The following is a 22765-nucleotide window of genomic DNA, read 5'->3' on the forward strand; positions in this document are numbered from 1 at the left end:
TTGTGTGCGGGCTAAGCAACGTGGTCGCGGAGTATCATATCCGTGCATTTTTGCTTGTAACGAAATTAATGTGCAGTGATCAGCGAAGAACGACCTTGAGCATTGCTTAGGTAAACATTGTTAGGTTGCGTGCCTGGGGTTGCTAGGTCATGTGAACAGATACACTGCAGTGGAGCTGCCTAGGCGAAGTCATTGGCTCGGGGCTTGTACAAGTTGTACAGGATGATGATGATGAAAAACTTTATTTATCCCTCTTTAAAGGGAAGGGGGAAATGGAATAGAGGGTGGGGGGAGGAACTACTTGAAGTAGACCTCCTTTATCCTCTCCGCCCACTCCAGGATGGCCTCCTGAAGATCGGGCCTGGAGCTGCGCAAGGCAGCCTCCCACTGCTCCTCACTAGATATTAATTGCTTGAGGAAAGGGGGAAGGGGGTGCTTAGGGCACCCTCACATGATGTGGTTTAAGTCTGCTCTGGGAGAGACACAGAATTTACAAGAGGGAGAAAGGTAAATGGTGGGATGAATGCGGTGGAGGAGGTAAGAGGACGGAAAGGTGCGAGTCTGCAGCTGTCGCCACGGAACTTCACACCTACGCGGGGATTTGCCCATGATTGGCGGAAAGATTAAGCGGTCTAATCGGTAGTGTGTGCAGATGTCGTGGTAAGTAATAAGTCGATCCCGCGCTGTAAACGGCGCCTCCTCCGTGGCGAGGTCCGACGCATGCCTGAGCCCGGACTGTAAATCCTTGGGCACTGGCATGAGCCGCCTCGTTTCCGGCAAGGCCCGCATGCGTGGGTGTCCAGATTAATGCCACGATTTGATAGAAAGGATGGGCCAAGAGGAGAGAAAAAGCTGGCTTAGAGACCCTACCCGCTCCGAGGTTATGTATGGCTGTTTTGGAGTCGCTAACGATAACTGATAAATTTGGAATTGTGAGGGCCAGGGCTATGGCCGCTTCCTCCGCCTCCTCCGAGGAAGAGCCAGGAATGGAGGCGGCCGCAGCGACCTGGCCGTGAGAGTTAATGATTGATATTGCGTAGTGATTTCTGTTCCCATATTCGGCGGCATCAACATAGAGCACGTTTTTAGAGGCGGAGAATTGTTTTTCGAGAGCCTTTGCTCGCTGTCTCCTGCGCTGTTTGTGATGCACAGGCTGCATGTTTTTAGGAAGTGGGGGGATGCAGAGGTTCTCGTGTATGTGATGTGGAATGGTGTATTTAGTCTTGATGATGGGTGCCGGAGGGATAGAAAGAGTTTGTAGAATGTGTCGACCTGTTGCGGTTTTAGAAAGTCTGCTATATTGGGATGTGAGGTGGGCTTCTGTGAGTTCAGTAAGTGTGTTGAAAGTTCCAGTAAGCATTAGCCTTTCAGTGGAGGTACGTATGGCGACCCCGAGAGCGAATTTATATATTTTGCGTAAAAGAGTGTCGACCTTATCTGATTCTGATTTAAGGAAATGTAGATATGGTGTTGCGAATGTATTCTTACTGATAACGAAGGCCTGAATCAAGCGGAGAAGTTCGGCTTCCTTTAGTCCGCCATGTTTATTGGAGACTCGCCCTAGAAGACGCAGGGTGTGATCGACTGTGGTGTGGAGTGTATGTAGGGTATATATGTTGAGCCGGTTGCTTTGAATGTGTAAACCGAGCACCCTGTCCATTCTAGTAACGGGGATGTGGTTTAGGATTACCTCTATACTAGACATGTGTTTTCCGGCCCCCGGTGGGATGGCAGAAGAAGTAGCTCGGATTTTCGAGGGGAGCATGTGAGATTCATAGCCCCGGCATGAGCCATGACGGCGTCTGCTGCGGCCTGTGGAGTGTCTTGAATCTCTCCGTCGGAGCCGCCAGTCGTCCAAAGAGTGATGTCATCGGCGTAGAGTGAAAACTTGGGATCGGGAATAGACCGCAATGCTTGCGCCATCGGCATCATAGAAAGATTAAAAAGAAAAGGGGACAGCACTGAGCCTTGGGGCGTGCCGTATCTACCTAAAGCGTATGAAAGGGATTGCTGTGTGCCTATGTGTATCGTTGCGGTACGGTTGGATAAGAAGGTACATATGTAGTCATATGTCTTTCCGCCAACACCAATGAGATTAAGCTCTCAGAGGATGGTGGAATGTGAAACGTTATTGAAGGCTCCGTGGAGGTCCAAATTGAGAATTGCTCGCGTATCTAGACTGCTATTGGGTGTAATGATGTCATGCTTCATTCGAAGCATGATATCTTGGCATGAGAGAGATTTTCGAAAACCTACCATTTCTGATGGATAAAGATTGTTGTCCTCCATGTATTTACTAAGTCGGTTGAGGATGACGTGTTCGAGTGTTTTACCTAGACAAGAGGTTAGTGATATAGGCTTGAGATTAGAAGTGTTGAGTGGTTTGTTTGGCTTTGGGATAAAAATTACCCTGGCATCTTTCCACGAACTAGGGAGGCTGCCAGTGTCAAAGCAGTGATTGAAGTACGCCGTGATGGCTGTGACAGAGTTGTCGTCTAGATTGCGGAGTATTTTATTGTTAATAAGGTCGGGGCCTGGTGCTGACATTGTGCGCAGGGTGGCGAGGGCATGGCGAACCTCTGCTTCCGTGATAACGGCGCTAAGTAGGTCGTTGCGTTCGCCAGTATATCTTGGCATCTCATACTTCTGAGCGGGAGGCAGATGTTTATGGCGGAGGTCATCGAAGAATCCGTTGGGATTATTTTTGATTGCATGTTTTATGCTATGTTTGTGGTGTGTGTGCGATGTGGTAGGGTCTAATAAGTGTCGCAAGAGTTGCCATGTGCGCTTGTTATCGAGGTTGTCATGCATGCTTTCACATACCTGGATCCACTGCTGGCAGGCCAGTTGTGTGGCGTACTCCTGGATCTGAAGGTCTAATTTGGCAATTCTGAGTCTTAGTTTTCGGTTGAACCGTTGCCTCTTCCACCGTTTGAGAAGAGACTGTTTGGCTTCCCACATGTGTAGAAGCTTGGAATCAACCGTAGTGAGAGCGGTTTCGGGGGGCAGAGTGGTAGTGTGCGTCTGGGCGTCTACGTGTAGTTGCTGAACCCATTCTGGAATGTCTTGAATGTTTGTGGGAGCTGATATCTCGCGGGCCTCTCGAAAATTGTCCCAATTGGTAAGGCTGAGGTGTTTGGGTGCAAAGGGTTTGTGTTTGAATTGTAGTGTGATGGTAATGATCTAATGGTCGCTGCCGAGGTTAACTTGTGAGTTGTGCCATGTGACGTGTTGGATTCTGTGTGTAAGCGTAAGATAGGGGGAGGTGTCCTTAGCTACGCTATTGCCTAGCCTGGTTGGTGCATCGATGTCGTTATGTAATGTGAGTCTGTGGTCTTGTATGTGGATCCATAGGGATCTGGCCTTAGGAGTAGAAACGGAGTGACCCCACAAATGGTTGGGTGCGTTAAAATCTCCAAGGATTAGGAGGGGGTGGTGGGTGGCAGCGGCAATAGCTTGAGCGAAAAGGGAGTCAAAGCGGTGATGTTTGTCTTGTGGACGACTATAGACATTGAGAATGTAAAGGCCAGGTGCATTATTCTTGCGAGGAATAATTTCTAGAAACTCGTGCTCTATATCGACGCTGTCGAATTGGGAGTGATTGGCAGTGAGGTGCTTTTGCATAAGAATTGCCGTATCGGGCCGGGAGACCTTATTGTTCTGATAGGCATTATAACCTGGGAAGCTGATTAGTCCATGAGTTTCCTGAAGCGCAATGACAGCTGGGAGATTAGAAGAGGAGGCTAGAAACTGCTGGTGGTGTGCTTTCTTTTTTCGAAACCCCCTACAGTTCCACTGCCACACTTCAAACTCGGAGCGGGTCGGGTTATTGGCCATTGTTAAGCGGAGTTGGCGGGGAAGCGGATCGAGCAGGTGCAATTATGTCAGGATGATTCGCGGTGACTCCAGCTATCCAACTTCTAGTTAGTTGGATGTGTGCTTGTACGAATTCAATACATTTGTCCAGCTTTTCATTCCTGGCTGTGTAATCTGTATTGATTTTTTCAATTGCAGTGAGTATTTTATGGAATTTAGTCTCCAAAGCGGTTAGTCTGTCGTTATAACTTAAGATTGTCTCGTCTAGGGTGTCCTCTGATCGCGGAGTGCTCGGAGTTTTACGTTTGCTGGGGAGAGGGTGAAGCGGTTCCCGTTCAGTGGAGGGGCTAGTGTCCATGGGGCGATGTGAAGAGGTTTCACGTAGGGCTGATGGATGATGAGTCTAAAGGGTCGTATTAGAGAGAGGGGCTTCAGAGGTTGAAGAAAAGGGGTGACGATATTGGAGTTCTACTTTAAGTCTTTTAATTTTGGCTTTAAGAATTGTATTTTCTTCAAGGAGGGATTCATTATTAGCAGTCTGGTTTGAGGAGCAGCTGGAAGAGGCTACCTTAGCCCAGCTTAGCTGGGGTGGGTTGCGCGAGCAGTTGGCGAGAGTAGGGCTTGATGATAGAGCTGGCCAGGCGACGTCTTAGGTTGCATAGCCAGGCCCGCGGTCCTTGCTTTTGCTCCGACTTCTTCGCCGGCTTGAGTCGCGAGTGCGGTCGAGACTGGGAGTTCGGTTGGTGGGTGAAGTGTCTTGTTTGTGCCTGGGACGTGTAGGGCGCGGTTTGAACCTTTGTTTGCACAGTGAGGAGCCGGTTTGATGGTTTCCGTTGTACACAACACATATCGGGTCACATTCGTGGTCCATGGGTGCGTCTTTCATTCCACACTTGGGGCAGAGTGTGTCGGTGGCATTAGTGCAGACATCCTGGCGATGACCAATCCCGCGGCATCGGGTGCAGGCTTCTACCTTCTGCCTGAAGGGGCGGCATCGAAGTGAACAGCCGTCGTAGTTGACGTAGAAAGGGATGATTTTGCCTTGGAATATGACCATGATGGTTTCAGTATTGCCCAGGCGTCGTGCACCCCCAATAATCAATGTTGGGTTGCATCTGCGGAGGGTTGAGGCGATGTCATCTTCTGAGTAATCTGGGGGCAAGTGAATGCATCCTCCGCACGTATCGATGGGATCGGCCACATGGGTGGCGACTTCGTAAGGGCTACCATTGAATTGCAGACTCTGGATGTTGTGGTAGAGATCTGCACGTCCCATGTCGGGTGTGCTGATTAGAACGGTATTGTTGATGGTGTTGACACGAATTTGGTCAGAACTGGTGCGGTCGGTGATGGGGAGCCCCGCAGCCTTGAGGATGACTTGTCTGAGGATGCATGCGTGGATTCCAGCGCAGTTGAGGCCCCCACGAACTCTTAGGATGATTTTATAATCGCTGCGCGGCAGCGGCGGGGGCTTCGGTTCTGCTCTTGATTGAGTCCTATGAGCAACTGTGGGGTATGCTGGTGGCGAAGGATGCTGACGCTGTTTCGAGAGGTTATTGTGGATCTCGCGCCAGGTGCGCGCGCCATCGCGCTCCGTTCCGGCGCTCATGCTAGGCGGAGCTAGGCCCAGCAGCGAGACGGTCAGCCGAGAGACGTAAAAAGGGCTGCGGCTCGCGTGAGGGACGTCGGAGTTGCTAAAGGAACTGTCAAGTAGTGCCGATAACACTCACATAGGTCCAGGCAGGAAATCAGGCTCTTGAAGCGACTCGGTAGGCACAAAAAGGAAAAATGCAGGAGCCGAGGCACCATGCGACCGCTCGCACCGTCGTCCAAGTCCAAGTCCAAGACGCTGTACAGGAGAAATTGTACAAGAAACAATAGACAGACGAATTATTAACGCACTATATGTTTTTGATAATAGGTACGGTTTACACAAAGAAAGCAAATGGGTGGAGAGTCCAGATTGATTTCGACTAAAATGAGAAAATTTCTGATGAATCCAGTCGTAACTGTGGTGCCTTTTAAACATCGTTGAGTGTGCGTCTTTCTTTTTGGTTAAGTTGGCAGAGATGCTATCTTCTCCAACAAAAGACTAGAAGGGAGAAGATGAAGTGCGCTTCCAATTGTTCAATCATGCGCTCGTGTACCTTTAAGGTTCAATGTAAATAAATAAAGAAATTCTATATTTGTATGTTTCCCTTCATGTGACACGTTCAAAACGTTTTGTAGAACGCAGTAACACTATGATTCGCCTTTTTTGCGAGATGAGGAAAGACAACGAGGATGAGCGCCTCATGCGTGGTTGACACCAATTATGGATGGATGGACGAATGTAAAACTTTAATGAAGGTCCTGAGGTACGCGACTCAGCGTGCTGCGGAGGCTAAAAAAATCCTCATTGGTTGGCACTTGGGTACCTTAAGGCTTCATTTCCTCCACGTAAAGGCTGTGAGGGTCAGTGGCTTGCATCGACTAGCGTGCAACGTTGACCGCTGTATATAGAAGCGTGCTCACAGGGCGGCATGACGCGCCATCGCCGTGCCAGTCTCCGCTCACAGCACTACAAGTCTTCGTTGAGTCTGCCGCTCCGATAACCAGCTCCTTGAGGTGCCTGCCATGGTGTAATGCTACAACCGAAGCTCTCTTTACCTTACTTATCTAGCCTACCTCTCTCTATCCTTTTCTGTATCCTCCCCTCTCTCGCTCCTCCTAGGCTATCAGCCGTGCTACCATAAGGGAAGCAGAAAATAGTCCGATTCCTTTATTATCAACCACTAATATATTGCTCTGCGTGGTAAGGCGTTTAGAAGGTTTCGGCATAGCACCCGCTATAAAGCCACTCGACGGCAGTCTGGCACTCAAATCTACCCATGGCCTGGGGGCCAAATAACTGGGCCCCGTAGTGCTTAGATCTCTGGTTAGCCCTGCACTAGGGTTGGCACCCCCACGAATTTGGCTAGACTGCTTCAAATTTGTTGTCGAAATGTGCCAAATTCCAATTAGTGACCCCTTCGTGACAACGATGCATGTGCCCAGGATTCTGGAGCCGTACAAACAAGACCTTGCATACCGAGACCTTACAGCGTGGGTGCGGTGCGCGTATCTCGAATAACGTGCGCAGATAGCAGCCGTGCGGAGCTCCTTTGTTCTGTCTTTATCGTCTGTGTACTTACGCAGAACCAGGCCGGTTCCTTATGCCAGCTTCTTTGCCACTTTAGCAAGATTCGATGCATCTGCAGCAATACAATCGGTGCCAAACACCCACGCACAGACGCGCCGAGCAAACCACCTGCCTACACCCTCCCGCTAACACATGCACACACATGGACGCATGCACGCAAACACCTCCCCGCCCCCCCCCCCCCCCACCCACACACGGTTTATCAGCAGCGCTGTATTCGAGCGTTCGCAGAAAAGTATATTGGTAGAAGATAAAAAAAAGGCATGTGAAAGGTGCAATGGCTGCGCACGATGACACCTCAAGGGTATGGCGCAGTACTTAAAATAGCTAACATCCTAGGCAAATATTGCTTCTGTAAACAAGAACACTGAGAAAAGGAGTGCGTGCACACTTAATGAACTCGTGCTACCCTTTAGCTTACCCCCACGCTTTTAACTGAAACTTGGCAACCGTGGAGAGTATCTTTGTATTTTCGCACATCAACGCTAAGATTTTTTTTACAAAGCGAGGCACGTTGATGAACTCTATTCGGAGAGCAATTTAAAGCGTGCTGTGAACCCCTTTTATCGTGAATTCAAGCAGAACTGGCCGTCTATCGGTTCGATAAAATGACAGCGCACGATTTTACTCGTCACGTTTTCATATCTGTGTTTGGGACAGAGCGTGCTAGGCGAAGCCAATCTCAAGATCGCGTGGCGACGCTGAACTATAGACATTTATTCAACTGAGGCAGTAATGAGGACCTTCAAAAATCCATCTGAAGTTTACCAAACCGTACAACGTAAGTACATGTTAGCGGACGATTCATGCTCTCGGCGGTTATTTCCGAGTATGCATGAAAGACACCATTTTCCGTGCTCCCCAGTTATCTATCTTATACTCAAATACCCAGGAAATGGTGTCGCTCTGTCCCTAAACAAGCGCTCTAACAGTTTTAGAGAATTTGATATATGCAAAGAAAGGTTTTCAAATCAAAGAAAGTGTCCGTAGAAGCACTCAAATATTTTTTTTACAAAGATTGAAGCGAAAGTGCGCAATTTTAAAATATTTTGAGGCGTACGTTTTCAGTTTTGGAACAAGGATCTTTCCATAAATTTTGCCTGATAGGTAAACTAAATGCGAAATTCCATGCGATGTCTCAGTATGCAGTCAACGTTTTTACATGTGGTCCTGTACAGTTATTACATTCTCATTGCTTGTGAAAATGTTGGCTCCAGTCTGAGACTTCGCTTGTTTGACCATTGTTGGTCACTCCAAGTCTCAGTCTACGTGTAACTTTATCTCTTGTTTGCCTGCAGGTTTGGCTTCTGTTCATTTACCTTCAAGATGTACATTAGCATTATGGTGGCCTTCGCGCTATCAGAGCTCTTCGACCATGGTCCAAGCATACTTGCTACCGATAACGGTCTATTGTCTAAGCGGCTAAGACAATACCATGCAGAACAAAGCCTTTATATATAGTCTAAAGAGGCACAAAATGCACTGCAATAGCTTCATCGCATTCGAGCTTGCAACGAAACTTGAGGGAACGTTCATCTGCGGTCAGACAGAAGCTGTTCAGTGGCTAGGCAGGATTTTGTCCACAGTAGTACGAGTACGCATCTTCCTGAGCTTTTGCAGTTGAATGCTATGCATAAGAAGTTCCAGGGTTCTAAGAAAATTTGAAAAAAAATATGTCAGGCGTGTTCACTTCTTGGATATTACAGTGCGCCTTGCTAACCTCATTCTTGTACTAAAAGAAGACACAGAGGAATGAGAAAGCTTCAGGGCTTGTATTTGATGTTCATAAATTATTTAAATGCTGTATTGATCAGAAAACAATCAAAGTCAGGCTGTTTCATAAAAATGAGTTTAGTATACCTAAGGCCCGAGCATGCACCTTATCTTCCAATCGCGCCAAGCATAGCAACGTTTTAAAGTCGTGCGAGTACAGTGGAGCCCACAGTGTTATCTGTATAGCGCTGGACACGGAAATTAGCTCAGTGGCCCAATAAACACTCTAATACAAGAGCCTAAACCACTGTCTGTGAAAGCTGTCGCCTAAAGGGCAAAGTAGGCAAAAAAACATTCTCGCGCGATTAGAAATGGCTGTTCATAATAACGTACTGAACAATGAACCCAAATTCACTAATACACAGCAGTTACAGGATATAATACACGAGAAAAATAAATATAACCCACAATCCACTAAACAGTCGCCAAAGCCTGTGTGCCTTTGAGGTAAAGCGCTGAAGAAGCGCTCTGTGTAGGTATCGCACTGGGGACATTTTCCTCAATGTTTCATCGTAAAACATTACTCCCATTTATAGTCCACATACTTAGTCTGGAATTCCCGGTCTGCGGCTTCGAGAATGCACTGATCGTCTTTCTTTTTCCATGGCTTGACGTTGTAGTTGTCTTTGTAGGCAAAGAAGCGCGATCACGATACCGTCACATTCGGCTGCTCCTTACGCTATGCCCAGGAAAAGAAAACACTGTCGCAGGTTCTGCGTCGCAGAGCTGGGGCACTGAAAAGCGCTGGTGAACTCGACCATGTTGAGAAGCGGCACGAGGCAGTGAAGCCGAGAGCCCTGACCCGCGTTCTCGGCGCTGCACGTGAGGAGGCAGAACCGGCGAAAGAACGTGCGCTGCGCGTTCGCCCAGACGTCACCGTAGCCCAGTTCCGGTACGGTTCCCGAGTACCTGTTCTTCAAGGTGTCATGCGCGATCCGGACGGCGCGGGCCCAGGCGAACAGTTCCAGACCCACCCGGACGGTCAGGTTGGCCGCGTTGATGAGAGAGGCCGCGCTCGCGGAACGCTGGACACATTCGACGAACTCCTTCACGGTCAGGTTGTACCAAGACGCGCCGCTCCTGGCGGAAGGCAGGCCGGCTTCGAATACCGCCTTGGAGAGGAGCACGCCGACTGTGCCCGTGTCAAACTCGAGCGGAACATTGCTCGAGTACAACAGCGGTGGTCGCTGCATCGCCGGAAGGAGCAGGGCGGCCTTCAGCAGGCGAGAGTAGGTCGCCTTGTGGGCGAAAAGGGATTCGCCGATGAGCACCTCTTCGAGAGACGATGGGTCCTGCAGCCGCCTCGTCGCTTCCAGTGCCTTCAGGGACGTGTAGAAGCTGGCAAAGTCGGTGCCATACTGGACGCTACTTGGCATGGAAGCATTGGCCATCGACGTTGGGAACGGAGATGAGTAGCCATACTGCGCGATCAGCGTGATGTCCTCCAGGGCTGTTAGGACACCCTCCTTGTCCGCTTCGTCCAGGCCAGCATCCAGTAGGTGCTTCGACGACATGCTCCGGACGCTGGCAAATATGGGCCACGCGCGCGACTTTGCCGACAGCAAGGCTTGCGTCATGTTCAGGAACACGCTGAGCCAGCCGTGGATCATGACGTCTTGGCTGGCGGCCATGCATATCACCTCGGCTTCTTCGGGCTTATCGTACAGGAATTTGTTTCTGTAGTAGAATCGGCCAACCACCATCGCGATGTGACAGAAAATGTAGATCAGTCTGATTTTGCGGTTCTTCGCGAGCAACTCGACGGCTGCTTTGACGTGGCTCAGTTCTTGGCACATCACCGGCGTTTGTTCGTTGATTGTAGTATCGCCGGTAACCATAGAGTTGACGAACTGCACCCAAAGCTGAGGCTCCACTTCGTCCAAAATTATGGCGAAGTACGACGCGTTGACCGTTTCCTCTGTCGGCAAGTCCGCTCACCTGAGCGCTGCTTTTTTGTCGTACCTCAGCAGCTCCGAAACTGTTGCGTTGACTTCCGACTTGCGTATGCCGGATCCCTGGATCTTACTCGCTTCTTCGAGCGCTTCCTTGAAGAATTCCACAAGCGCCGAACTGTGCCCAGGATCGGCCAGTTTCTCGGCCAGCGTCTGGCCCCGGGAGACGTACAGGGCGACTTCACTGTCGCTGTGCCTAATCAGCCTGACCTTGAACAGCGTAGAGATCCCGCGCTTTAGGGAGAGCTGGACGATTCGCCTCAGGGCCTCCGCTGTACTGCGGAGTTGGAGAAGGTCGCTTTCGCTTCGGTACTCCCGGACGAGCCACTGTGCGGCATCCTTGTGCGTCGAGGCTGTGATGAAGCTGCCGCACCGAGCATGGAAGCGCCCCAGAAGAGCCTCAGTGCGGGCTGACGCATCGCCGCTTTCTCCGGTTGGCTCAACGCCTTTCCGAAGGAGCGTCGTGTAGAGTTCGTCGATCAGCTTCCGAGCAGCCACCTTGGTCAGGGTGGCCCCGTCGATGTTGCCGATGTGCCACCGGCGACAGACGTGCCGGTAGAAGTCGGTGCACGGGTCGATGGCCGAGTCGAGCAGCGACTCCAGGTAGCCGTAGGCATCGCGACACTCGTCGCTGCCGCACTCGTCCTGCTGGTGACGCTTGGGATCCGAGGACCAGAACATGACGACCAGGGCGGCAATGCCCAACGCTGCTAGGGCGCCGAAGCTGCCGTAGAAGGCAGGCGAGTGCGCTATCTTCTCAGTGATCGTGGTGAGCGGTATGAACTCTCTCAGCGTGATGCCTCCAACTGCGACAGGTAGATAACGAAGTGGCAGTTAAGAGTACGATCTGATTGGTTCGCTTCGCGCGCAGCGTTCAAACTAAGCCTGGGTAATTAAGCAGTTCTATTGTAAATTAAGTTATTCCTTTCTGGACGATGCCAGCAGTATGAGCGTCTCTGCCTACGCTATCAACCAGATTACGTGGGTGTGATTAGTAGATGATGAAGGAAATCGAGCGCAAGTTAATTGTCTCTTTACTACAGCCCAGACATTGCTTTTTCGACTTGTCATTTTTTTAAACGTAGGTTCAAACCATCGGAATTCTTCACAAAGCCGTATACTCCGCCTTTTCTTTCTGACGTTCCTCCAATGTGACCCAACACGTTACCTTGCACCCGACGGACTCGGCGCAGTGTAGCTGGCTTAAGTTTAGTTTCATGCGCATTTTCTCGAATAATTATTCACGCGCACACATTTCCCTCCGTTGAGTCTGCGTAGCTCCGTTCACTTCTGCAACGGGAAGATTTGTCATCGGCAGTTTAAAATAATATTTAACAGTTTCTTCGGTTTTACGTACCAATACCGCTATGCGATTATGATGCATGCCATGATGAAGTAGTCTCGGGATAATTTTTTTACCACGTGGGGTTATTTACCGTGCACCCAATGTATGACACACGTGGGTATCGGCATTTAGTCCCCATCGAAATGCGCTCGCCGGGTTCGGGATGCGAACCCCGTCGTCGGCTTAGCAGCCCAACGCCAAAGCCACTGCGTCAACGCGGTGGGTCGTCGGCAGTCGCTCTTTGCTGTCGTACCCGTTATTATTTCGGAAGAGCCTGTGCTGAGCGCAAAGAGTGCACCGATAGAAAACGCTAAAACCTGCTATGACATGGTCACTTGTTGGGCCGACTTTATGAGCATAGTTTTATGTAGGGACTCTTCCTTCAAGTAGTTTCCTTCCTCCATGTGCGATGGCTACCATCCTTTTCCCAGGGAGGAAGAAATGTGGGTCACAAAGGAGGCTGTTAGTGTCCCTGTATATGGCTCCAGACCGATTTTCAGGAATATATACAGCCATTCAGATTCATAAAGAGTGAAAAATTAAAGGTCTATTAGCTTACTCCCAGTATTATATAAAATATTTACCAAAATGATCTCCAATAGGATAATGGCTACACTGAACTTTAGTCAATAAAAGGGAACAGGCTGGCTTCAGGAAGGGATTCTCTACAATGGATCGCATCCACGTTAATAAGTTTATCGAGAAATCCGCAAAGTACAATAAGCCTCTCTATATGGCTTTCATAGATTACGAAAAGTCATTTGATTCAACAGAGATACCTGCAGTCATAGAGGCACTGCGTAATCAAGGAGTACAGACCGCCCACGTAAGTACCTTGGAAAATATCTACAGAAATTCCACAGCCAGCTTAATTCTACACAAGTAGAAATATACCTATAAAGAAAGGAGTCAGACAAGGAGACACAATCTTTTCAATGCTATTCACTGCGTGCTTGGAAGAAATATTCAAGCTATTAAACTGGGAAGGTTTAGGAGATGGCGAATACCTCAGCAAACTTCGGTTTGCCGATGACATTGTTCTATTCCGCAACACTACGGACGAGTTGCAACAAATGATTGATGACCTTAGCAGAGAGAGTGTAAGAGTGGAGCGCAAGATTAATATGCAGAAGACAAAAATAACGATGAATAACCGGGCAAGGGAACAAGAATTCAGGATCGCCAGTCAGCCTCTAGAGTGTGGAGGAGTACGTTTACCTAGGTCAACTAATCACAGGGAACCCTGACCATGAGAAAGAAATTCGCAGAAGAATAAAAATGGGTTGGATCGTATATGGCAGACATCGTGAACTCCTGACTGGAAGCTTACCGTTATCATTAAAAAGGAAGGTATACAATCAGTGCATTGTACCGGTGATGACATATGGGGCAGAGACTTGGAAACTGACAAAGAAGCTTGAGAACAAGTTCAGGACTACGCAAAGAGCGATGGACCGAAGAATTCTAAGCATAACTTTAAGAGACAGAAAGAGAGCGGTTTGGATCAGAGAGCAAACAGGTATAGACGAGAAAAAGTGGCGTTGTGCAGGTCATGTAATGCGTAGAGTAGATAACCGTTGGACCATTAGGGTGACACAATGGGTACCAAGAGAAGGGAAGCGCAGTAGAGGACGACAGAAAACTAGGTGGTGCGACGAAATTAGGAAATTTGCGGGTGCTAGGAGGAATCGGCTGGCGCAGGACAGGGGTAATTGGAGAACTCGGCGGGATCCAACTTACGTCCACTGCCTTCGTCCTGCAGTGGACATAAAATAGGCTGATGATGTTGATGATGATGAGATTCATACAGCTATATATCCTGCCAAACATACATATGCAGCCATATACAAGCCACATAGCGAGCTATATGGAGGAACCCACTAGAAAGCGCTGGATAGGACAACCCATTATACCGTTCCAATCCTCCTGTGCAAACCAAGTTGCGGGGTTTTACCTGCTAAAACCACGATCTGATTATGAGGCATGCCGTAGTGGGGGACTCCTGATTAATTTTGACCACTTGGGGTTCCTTAATGGATCCCCAATGCACTAGACAGGGGCGTTTTTGGATTTCATAATCATCGTCAACTACAGCAACTTGCGCTGCACATTTTCTAATATCATCACCTGGCCTAGTTTTCTGCCGTCATCGACGGCACTTCTGTTCTCTTGGCATCCATTCTTTAACGCTAAAGGTCCGCCGGTTATCCACCTTACGTATTACATGACCTGCCCAGTTCTATTTCTTTCTCTTAATATGAACTGGAATATCGGCTGTCCCCGTGTGCTCTCTGATCCACACCACACTCTTCCTTTCTCTTAAGGTCTTAACGCCTAACATTTTTTCGTTCCATTGCTCTTTGCGCGGTGCTTAACTTGTTTCCAAGTTACCGTGTTAACCTCCAAGTTTCTGCCCCATATGTTAGCACCGGTAGATAGCAATGATTGTACGATTGCAACGACAGCCATGATGATCATATACAGAAGCACAGAAGGCCGTAAACGGCATGCATGGGGCACGTGCTGGCACTTTTGAGAGCTGGACAAGGATAGACGTGGACTTTGAGATATGATCAGCACGCATGGGCTTTGCGCTACGTACAGGATCTCGAAGGGCATATGATAGGAAATTGGCATTGTGATGGAAACATGCACATGTAGTGAGTAAGTAAAAGTTGAATATATATACAACACCATGCCATTCTTAAATTCGACGCCGGCAATGCTCACGCGCGTGTGAAGACATGTCCGTAATACTTACAGCGAACAAATCCTGTGGGTGGTGACCGGTTCGATTCCCTCATAGTGGACGGCGATGGCATCATTTGCTCCATCTTCGTTCATTCATTGAGCGGCGCATTATAACTAAGAGATCTAGGTCAGCCATCGCACTACCACCCGATGCCTAGTGTGACAAAGCTTTGGCGCCAGCTGCCACGGCTACGATACTTTTGTTACGCTTTTGTCGTACTTGTGACAGATGGCGATAATAGTTCGTTGTTGTTAAATCGTAATGTTTTGAGTTGCATCGCTGCAGACGCTGCCAACTTTCGGTTTACTGCGGACAAAACTAGTAAGCACTGCCAAAAATCGTGGTATATCTTGCTGCGAAAACCAACCTTAGCGCAACATGTGAGCGCAAATGAGCCAGCAGCTTAGCATAAAGCGCCATGTATATCCGGCACTCCTAGTTTGCAACAATGTTATCTACACGTGAATGGAGCAATGTCATTACGTGATAGCGGTGGCAGGCCAGCGGAACCCGACAGTGTTATTTTGTGGATGCGCGCAAGTAGTTCGGTAAATATTTCTTGCAGCGCGAGTTTGGTTCGCTGGGAAGTTTGTACGATAGTGTGCGGTTTCTGCCAGCAATGAGTTTTAGCGCCAAGAGCACTACCACGGTAAAGAAAGGGCATAGGACAGGACGAGTGCGTTCCTGTCTGAAGCGCTCGTCATGGCGCATCTATATGCCTATCCGTGCTCTTCCATACAAGGGTTCTTTACTGTTGTACAATTTATGTTGGCGTAGGCGTTTCTTACAGTCGAATTCGGTGCCAGACTTCGTCGTCAGTACTACTTACTCACCATAATTTCTTTTATATTTAGCAGGCCTATAACAACCTACGGAGAAGTGGGTGGAGGAGTAGAAATTATGCATAAATAATGCCAATTTTTTCCGTATCTTCGTAATTATTAAAAATTTTGATGAACAAACCTGCACAGATTAAATGGTGTTCAGAAACAAGTCCTGGTTTTTCCCGAAAGGCGAAGCAATGACAGCAACAGGAACGTATTTGATTATTACACGGCGTAAGGCTCGTAAACTTATTGACATTATAAGATCAGGTAATAACACTTACCCAACACGTTTGGCGCAACGCCCTCTGAAGGACACACATGAACAGCGTTCACTCTATCATCGCGACCAACCGCGGTCACATGCACTGGCATGATGAAGAGCGCAGCTATCGGGGAGCACGCGCGTGTCTCCTAAAGCGAACGTTTCCGTGCTGTCATTCCTTTCACCGTTTGAACGTTGCCGTATACGCGCCTTCGAAACTAGGCACCTCACGTGATCTCTAAGAGTGAGCATGCGGAAAGACAACGTGCACTCAACAGCGTTCTCGGCACGCCCTAGCTTGCTCGCCCTGGCACCTGTAGCAGATCACGTGATGATTGAGCTTCCCTGCGAAAATTACCTGACACTGCGGTGCTGCGGTCGTCCAGCTACCATGAGAATGATGCGTAGTACACGGATTTGTCTGATATTTCAATAAGTGGTTTCAAACTGCCGTATCGAGTTATGCTTTATCATTAAAAATTCTCAACAATAGTGCTTTTCTCAGTACGGGAAGGCACTAAAACTCTGCCGACATGCCTGTTCATTATAGCTCAACATCTTGTTCCGAATCATCACATTGCAAAGTCACAATGTCGTGCGAATCCAGGAGGAAGCATACTTTAGGTAATATGTACACTAAACCCAGTAAACCACAAACGTCTCTGCAAAGTGCAATATCGATGTCTGCTAGATGCTAGAGGTGGGGACCTGCTTATCAGAAAAATCTAGGATGTCTAAGGTATCTTGCAGAAACTTGACATATATAAAGTTTTTTTCCAGTTCACACTTGCACAGTTATCGGGCCCGAGGCCTCATTTTCTAGTTTCCTTAAGACAAAATATTGTTTTCTGATTTCTAATTACAATTCGAAATTATGCGTGCTGCTATGTTGCGTATTTTCTCGTACAATTTAATTTTAAAGCTTCGGGCAATTCAACACGCCAGTTGCGCCTAGCGGGAAGTCTAGAAGGCCTGAACATTGCGCTTCTTCGACTGCCTTCATAAGCACATGCATGTGCGGAAATGTCTGCGGAAATGTCTATATTGAAATGTCTATACGGAAAATTTATATTAAGCTTCAACTATCCAGATGTGACGTGCGGGCAACAGTTGTTCAGCGTGATCTGCACGGCTGTTTATCGGTTGTAGAAAACATCGCCTTCCCGTAAAATGGATCAAACAGGAGTTCTCATGGATGTGTCCTTAGGTCAAGCTTAGCTGTTGTTCTCGCTCACCCTGGAATTCGGGGCTTTATTGAAGGCCCAGATGGATTTCGGCGATGGCAGAGCGTTGTCCACGCAGAGGGCCGTCGTTGTCGCTGGTGCTTGACTGATATCGGTACAAGATGATTGGCACACGTCTTTGGTGGTGTCCCTCTTCTCCGTCGTCTGCACCGGGACCACGCTCGCTTGAGGGTCTGTGAAGAAAGCGATATCCCTATAGACGAGGCTGCGCTTGGTGGCCGCGATTCGTGCTCTGCTGCAGGACTGCTCTTCGGTGACGGCCTCGCCTGCGGACTGGATCCGGCGTGCTGTGAGGCAGCGACTGCAACAAGTCCCGTAGATAACGAAAAGAAGGGGCCGTCACAGCTACGCTAAGCCAACAGAAAATGAACCCTCGCAAATCATAGCTGAAATTTGTGGCGGTTTTAACAGCAATGCGCAAATGATCAGGACACGGGAAAACGAAAATGGCCGAAAGGACAACTCGCAGCAGGTGGGAGCCGAACCCACGACATTACGTGTTCGATGCTGTCCCACTCGAGCTATGGTGGCTGCTATCCCGCGTCACATTTCTTTAGCATTTGCGCATGCGTACTGAAGTGTCAATAGAGAGTGTTAGCCATCGCCACTGAAAGTCATCGGGGCGGATGTGGCTCAAACATTTAGCCCCTGGCTTCTAGTAATTACGGAGAAATAACAACCAGTGCGCTCTGAAGCGGCAGCCAACGGGAAGCAGGCAATCTTTTCATACTGTAAGACATTTTCTTTCGCGAGTAACTGACTAAAGATGATATTGTAGGTTATTTGGATCATAGTGGAAAACTTCTCTTGCAGTGTCGCTCACCTAGCGGAAGGCATAGTGGAGAATCGGATTGTGCGGTAAGGTCCCATGCCGATGCATTCACTAGAGTGGCGTCTGCTACCGTTAGAACTCATGCTTCTTCATTAGTTCACCACAACATGAAAATCTCGCACGTTCCTGTTCGTACCTTTCGGTGGTGTTTCGGGGATACTACGACTTGGAGGCCGGGAGTCGTTCTTGGGTGTAGGGCCGCTGCCTGGTGAGCTGGTTGTCCGGGTACTGGATACAGCGTCTGCAGTACGTCATAGATTTCATTTCGCATAAAAATGCCACGTAATATGAAGCCTAATATGTGGGCCTGTGCTGCGTCTTCTTTGAAAAGATGCAGATGTCGCAGAAGGCGTGCTATTCTAACTGTCATGACGCAGTGCTCGAGCTTTTGCTATGGCGGCTTACACTTGTGACAGTGGAAGATTCACTTCTCATGTTCTGTACTTTTGAAAATTGCTGACTGGCGAGCTAAACGAGAACACCAACAAGAACGGCTGAAAGTAATTCCCCGCAGAAGAGTAGCGATTTGAATTGATTTAATTCGAATTAACGTCATCTTCACAATTGTCGCTTCCTACAAGTTCAATAGACTGGAATAACTTACCCCCATCATTAGTTAGCATGATTTATTCATTCTCTGTAAAAGCGCAGTGTCTAACATTAAATACCACACTATCAAAATAAATACATTGAATGCTTTAGTCTGGAACATTGCTTGATTTGTCAGAATTTATTTTTGTTTCCTCATTAAATTGCTCCGTTGTGCAATATTTCTTTTCCCTGTGTTTTTCAACTGTAACCAGTTTTATTTTTCTGTTTTATTTTTACCCCTCTCATAATTATTGTACTATTATGTCACATGAGGCAAAGTTGAAGTAAATAGAAATAATTATGTATATTCGACAATGCCTGCGTGATGTGTTTTTTCGCTACCTATTACACTGTAAGGAAGTTCAAAATTCTGAAATTATCCGTTCCCTGAGACAGAGACCTGCTTATGATTCACATCTGAAATTACTGAACGGTTTGCGGCACAATCGCAAAGCTTGACAGAGGATGACAGAGTAGATGGACACCATTGCGACGTGTTCATCCAAGGTGATCGGCTATGGTTGTAAGACAGTCTACCATATAATTCGAATACATTTAGTGAAAAAAAAAGCCCTATTCCTCAGAAGCCATCCAGAATGAATATCTGGTTATCCGAAAGAATTCACACATGAAACATAGTTTATTCAAGATCCACTACAGGCAACTGAGTGTGGCATGATGGTGCGTCTATTTGGTGTTGTCGCTTGTGCAGCCAAACCCATAGTGCGCACCTTTGGAAACCTTCTGACCCTACGTGGACGGGTTCTGCATGCGCGTTGATATAATGACAGCACGACGGTTGCCGTGCTCTTCTATTCTGCTGCCACACGTGTAGCGCATCCTTTCCAAGCGTGCAAGCGTGCTTTTTCAGCTTATGTTGGCTTTGATGTGCACTGTCAAACTTTACTTAATGCAGATTTACCTGCGACAACACGGAAAGAAAATCAGGACTATGTCATATAATACGTGTCACATATGTGTCATGTCTTCTTTTTTATTTGTTACTGTTTCAATTTTGTTTATGTGCTCGTGCTATGTGTGTTATTTTGCGCGAGTGATACGTCGCTTTTTATGCTACCGTGTAGTCTACTTATCATTCCTTTCCTGACAACTCTTTGCATTGATTTGGCGTTTTTATTTGTAGCATTGTTTTGCAAGCACGTGATCATTATAAACATTTCTAGTTCTCACACTTTTTAGTGCTCATATATCAGTCTTCTCTAGTCATTTGTTCAACGATGTCACTCTCACTCACTGCTCCCCTTGCGGCCTGTAAGGTACATTGAAATATAAATAGTTTTATGCTAGCCCGTGATTCGGCCACAAAACGTTAGTTGACTTACAGCAAGAACCTACGACATCTTTTATTGATCGACTTCTATACTACTCCACTTCAAGCTGCTTTCGTCATAGTACACGAAAGCATAAGACATTTGGAGTTGCTAAAATTCACGAATGCAATAAATTTTGCGCCTATTCCTAAATTTCGAAATTCTCGACTATACCTGGGTACATTAGAAGAATAAGTAGTTATTTGAGTGTTGTACAGTAAGAAGTGAGCGCGTTTTAGAGTCAGCGCCGAGACATTGCAGTGATAGCTCACTACATGAAAGACCAGAGTGCAATGCGAAACAATCGCTTTTAATTTTGCTGCCTACTTTGGAGCTAGGGTACTTATTATCGCAGTCTAAATAAGCCACAGCATCAGCTAACACGCAAGAATAAATTATTTACGCCTAATTTTGCCTACGCATACATCCTTACACCGCCGAATACAAAGAAAAATAATATATTTGTTTATCAAGTCGCAGTTTCGCCAAAGACGATTTGAAAACAACGTTCCAGAATGTCCTCTGCTTCGGTTCAATAATTTAAGCACCAGAAAGTTGTTTCCGTGCCCGCTGCGACCGGCCTACGACTGGACGTTGAAGGTGACGACAAGGTCACCGCGCTGCCTCGGGTCAACTGGATAAGGCAGCCCTTCACCCACGATGCGCCAGACGTCGCCCGACTTGATGGCTTCCGTGAGCGAAAGGGAAATCTTGCCCTTGGTCAGCGTAGGCACGTCTACTTTTGTTCGCCACTTACCCTGCTGAGCGGTCACCTTCGCCGTGTAATGAATGTCCACTCCGGCTCTCTTGAACAGCGGGTGTACTTGGTCGCGTACTACAAACACGATGTCCGCTGGCACGCGCCCGGGCATCTGGTCTCCTTCGCGCTCGAACATTATCTTGGTTCCCGCTGCCATGCCGGGCTTCAGTGAAACCGAGAGGACTTTCTCCTGGCGCTGCTCGCTGCCATCAGGACTTCTCACTGTCCTCGTGACCTTGAACTTCCTGGTGCTGCCACGAAGAAGCTCCTCCAGGCTGACGTAGAGATCCCGCTCTATGGCCGCATCCTTCTTGTCCACGTCCGGCGTTTCAGAAGATGGTTTCCTGCTGGAAGAGGTTTCCCTAGAGGCTTCGTAGAAACCGGACCCTGACGACTGAGGTCTAGGTTGCCGGGGTTCGCCGCTTTGTTGCGCTGTGGGCTGGAAGCAAAACGCAGTCTTGCTTCCGGTGGCGAAGGGCCGAGCGTAAAAGCCTGCTGGTCCCAAGTTCTGCCAGTAGATTCCACCGGCGTGGACGTATGGCTGAAACGTTGTCCCACTGCTTGCGTAGAATGTGGTGCTGAAGGTCGCGCTGTTCTGCCAGCCTCCTACGTTGCTGTTGTAGTTGCTGTAGGAGAAGCTGCATGTGCTGCTGGCTTGCCCGCTGTCACCACTGTTTCCGTGGAAATGGCCCCCAATGATCTGGTCATGGACCTCTCGTTTCCGCTTGTCCCTAAGTGCCTCGTAGGCTTCGCTGATTTCCTTAAACTGTTCTTCCGCGTCTGAGGATTTGTTCTTGTCCGGGTGGTATTTGAGCGCCAGCTTCCGATAGGCTTTCTTGATTTCTTCATCCCTAGCGGTCTTGCTGATGCCGAGTATATTGTAATAGTTCTTGGCCATGTTGTTTAGACCTTGGCGCGAGGAGACGCTCGGCACGCTTCTGCTTCTTCTTCAATGAACTGGAATGTCAGAGTGCCATAATTGTCTATTGAAGTTAAGGAGATGCCTGCGTACCGTGTCGTCACAATTGATGTCTCTTCCGACGAAATCATGGGAATAGTTCATTGTAGAAAGACACCAATATTGAGAAGATACCATTACTATTAAGCATCCTGTATCTACGTCGAAACCTCGCTTCCTGTAAGCACCGCAGTTGCGCTTCGTGATGATGACGATGATGATGATATGCATTTATGGCGGGCACCCACTACGAGGAATGGACTACCGCCTGGAATGGGACGGCTGCAGGTAGCATCAATCGGAGATTCTTATTAAATGAGCAGAAACGAAAAGTAGAAGAAGAAAACCCGAGAAACGAGGAATAGTGCGCCAAATGAGCAGTCAGGCTAAGTGAAATAAAAGTCGAAGAAAAACCCCCTCACCCAGTACTCGTTTCTGTTGTTGTCGCCTCAAAATGGTCATGTGCAACAAAGAACCGAAGCGATCCAAGGCAATTCTGGAATCTAAATGACAGGATCCTTGTTTGTGCTGGCAAGGTAGCAGCCGCTGGGAATCACGTGAGTGAGTAAGTACAACTTCATTAGGGTACGTGAGTACAGCCTTATCACTTGTAACTGTATGCCGCTTCTATCATGAGGACGAAGGCGTACTGCACGTTTATGCAGCTCGATATGTAAGAAATACCCCCTGTGAGAATGCCATAGAACCTAGCTGTCATGGGAAATTTTTGTTCTTTTCTTTTTGGCAAAAAGAACGAATTCGTATAGCGAAGTGAAACTTGGAGATTCGCGCATTGCACGTTTGTCCTGCAAGAAATCTCAGACCAGTGGGAACTGGAAGAAAAGGTGGAAAACATTTCAAGGGATGGGTAGTCACTGGAATGACTGCTTTCATTTAAGTTTCCAAGAGAATCTTGTGCCGCATATTTCACAAGTTTGGACGCGTTCCAACGTTTATTTTCATGCTGCGGAAAGTATTGCGGCCTATGCTGCGGTAAATTTTCAAGGGACCGGAGTATTTAGGACAAGACTTTCGCGAGTTACACCCTCGGTCAAGATCTCCTGGACGAAACTGAGGACATTTTGTTGCTCTGGGCATCGACATTCAAGAATGCTCACTCAGTTGTCAGCAAGTGTCAGGA

The 22765-nt window shown here is 48.0% G+C and overlaps 1 protein-coding gene and 1 pseudogene across 1 annotated transcript; both read right to left on the reverse strand.

Moving 5' to 3' along the window:
• Positions 1-10704: 10704 nt before the first annotated feature.
• Positions 10705-18220, reverse strand: LOC135907371 (uncharacterized). Its single transcript, XM_065439058.1, has 4 exons — positions 18121-18220; positions 17144-17325; positions 14829-14901; positions 10705-11528 (listed from the first exon to the last, which is right to left on the reverse strand). The coding sequence occupies exons 3-4, from the start codon at positions 14899-14901 to the stop codon at positions 10705-10707; spliced, it is 897 nt and encodes a 298-aa protein (XP_065295130.1). The 5' UTR covers positions 17144-17325; positions 18121-18220.
• Positions 18221-20348: 2128 nt separating this feature from the next.
• Positions 20349-21819, reverse strand: LOC135907357 (dnaJ homolog subfamily B member 4 pseudogene; annotated as a pseudogene).
• Positions 21820-22765: the final 946 nt, after the last annotated feature.

The sequence above is a fragment of the Dermacentor albipictus genome, chromosome 10, assembly GCF_038994185.2.
Source record: "Dermacentor albipictus isolate Rhodes 1998 colony chromosome 10, USDA_Dalb.pri_finalv2, whole genome shotgun sequence".
In the NCBI taxonomy this organism is placed as follows: domain Eukaryota; kingdom Metazoa; phylum Arthropoda; class Arachnida; order Ixodida; family Ixodidae; genus Dermacentor; species Dermacentor albipictus.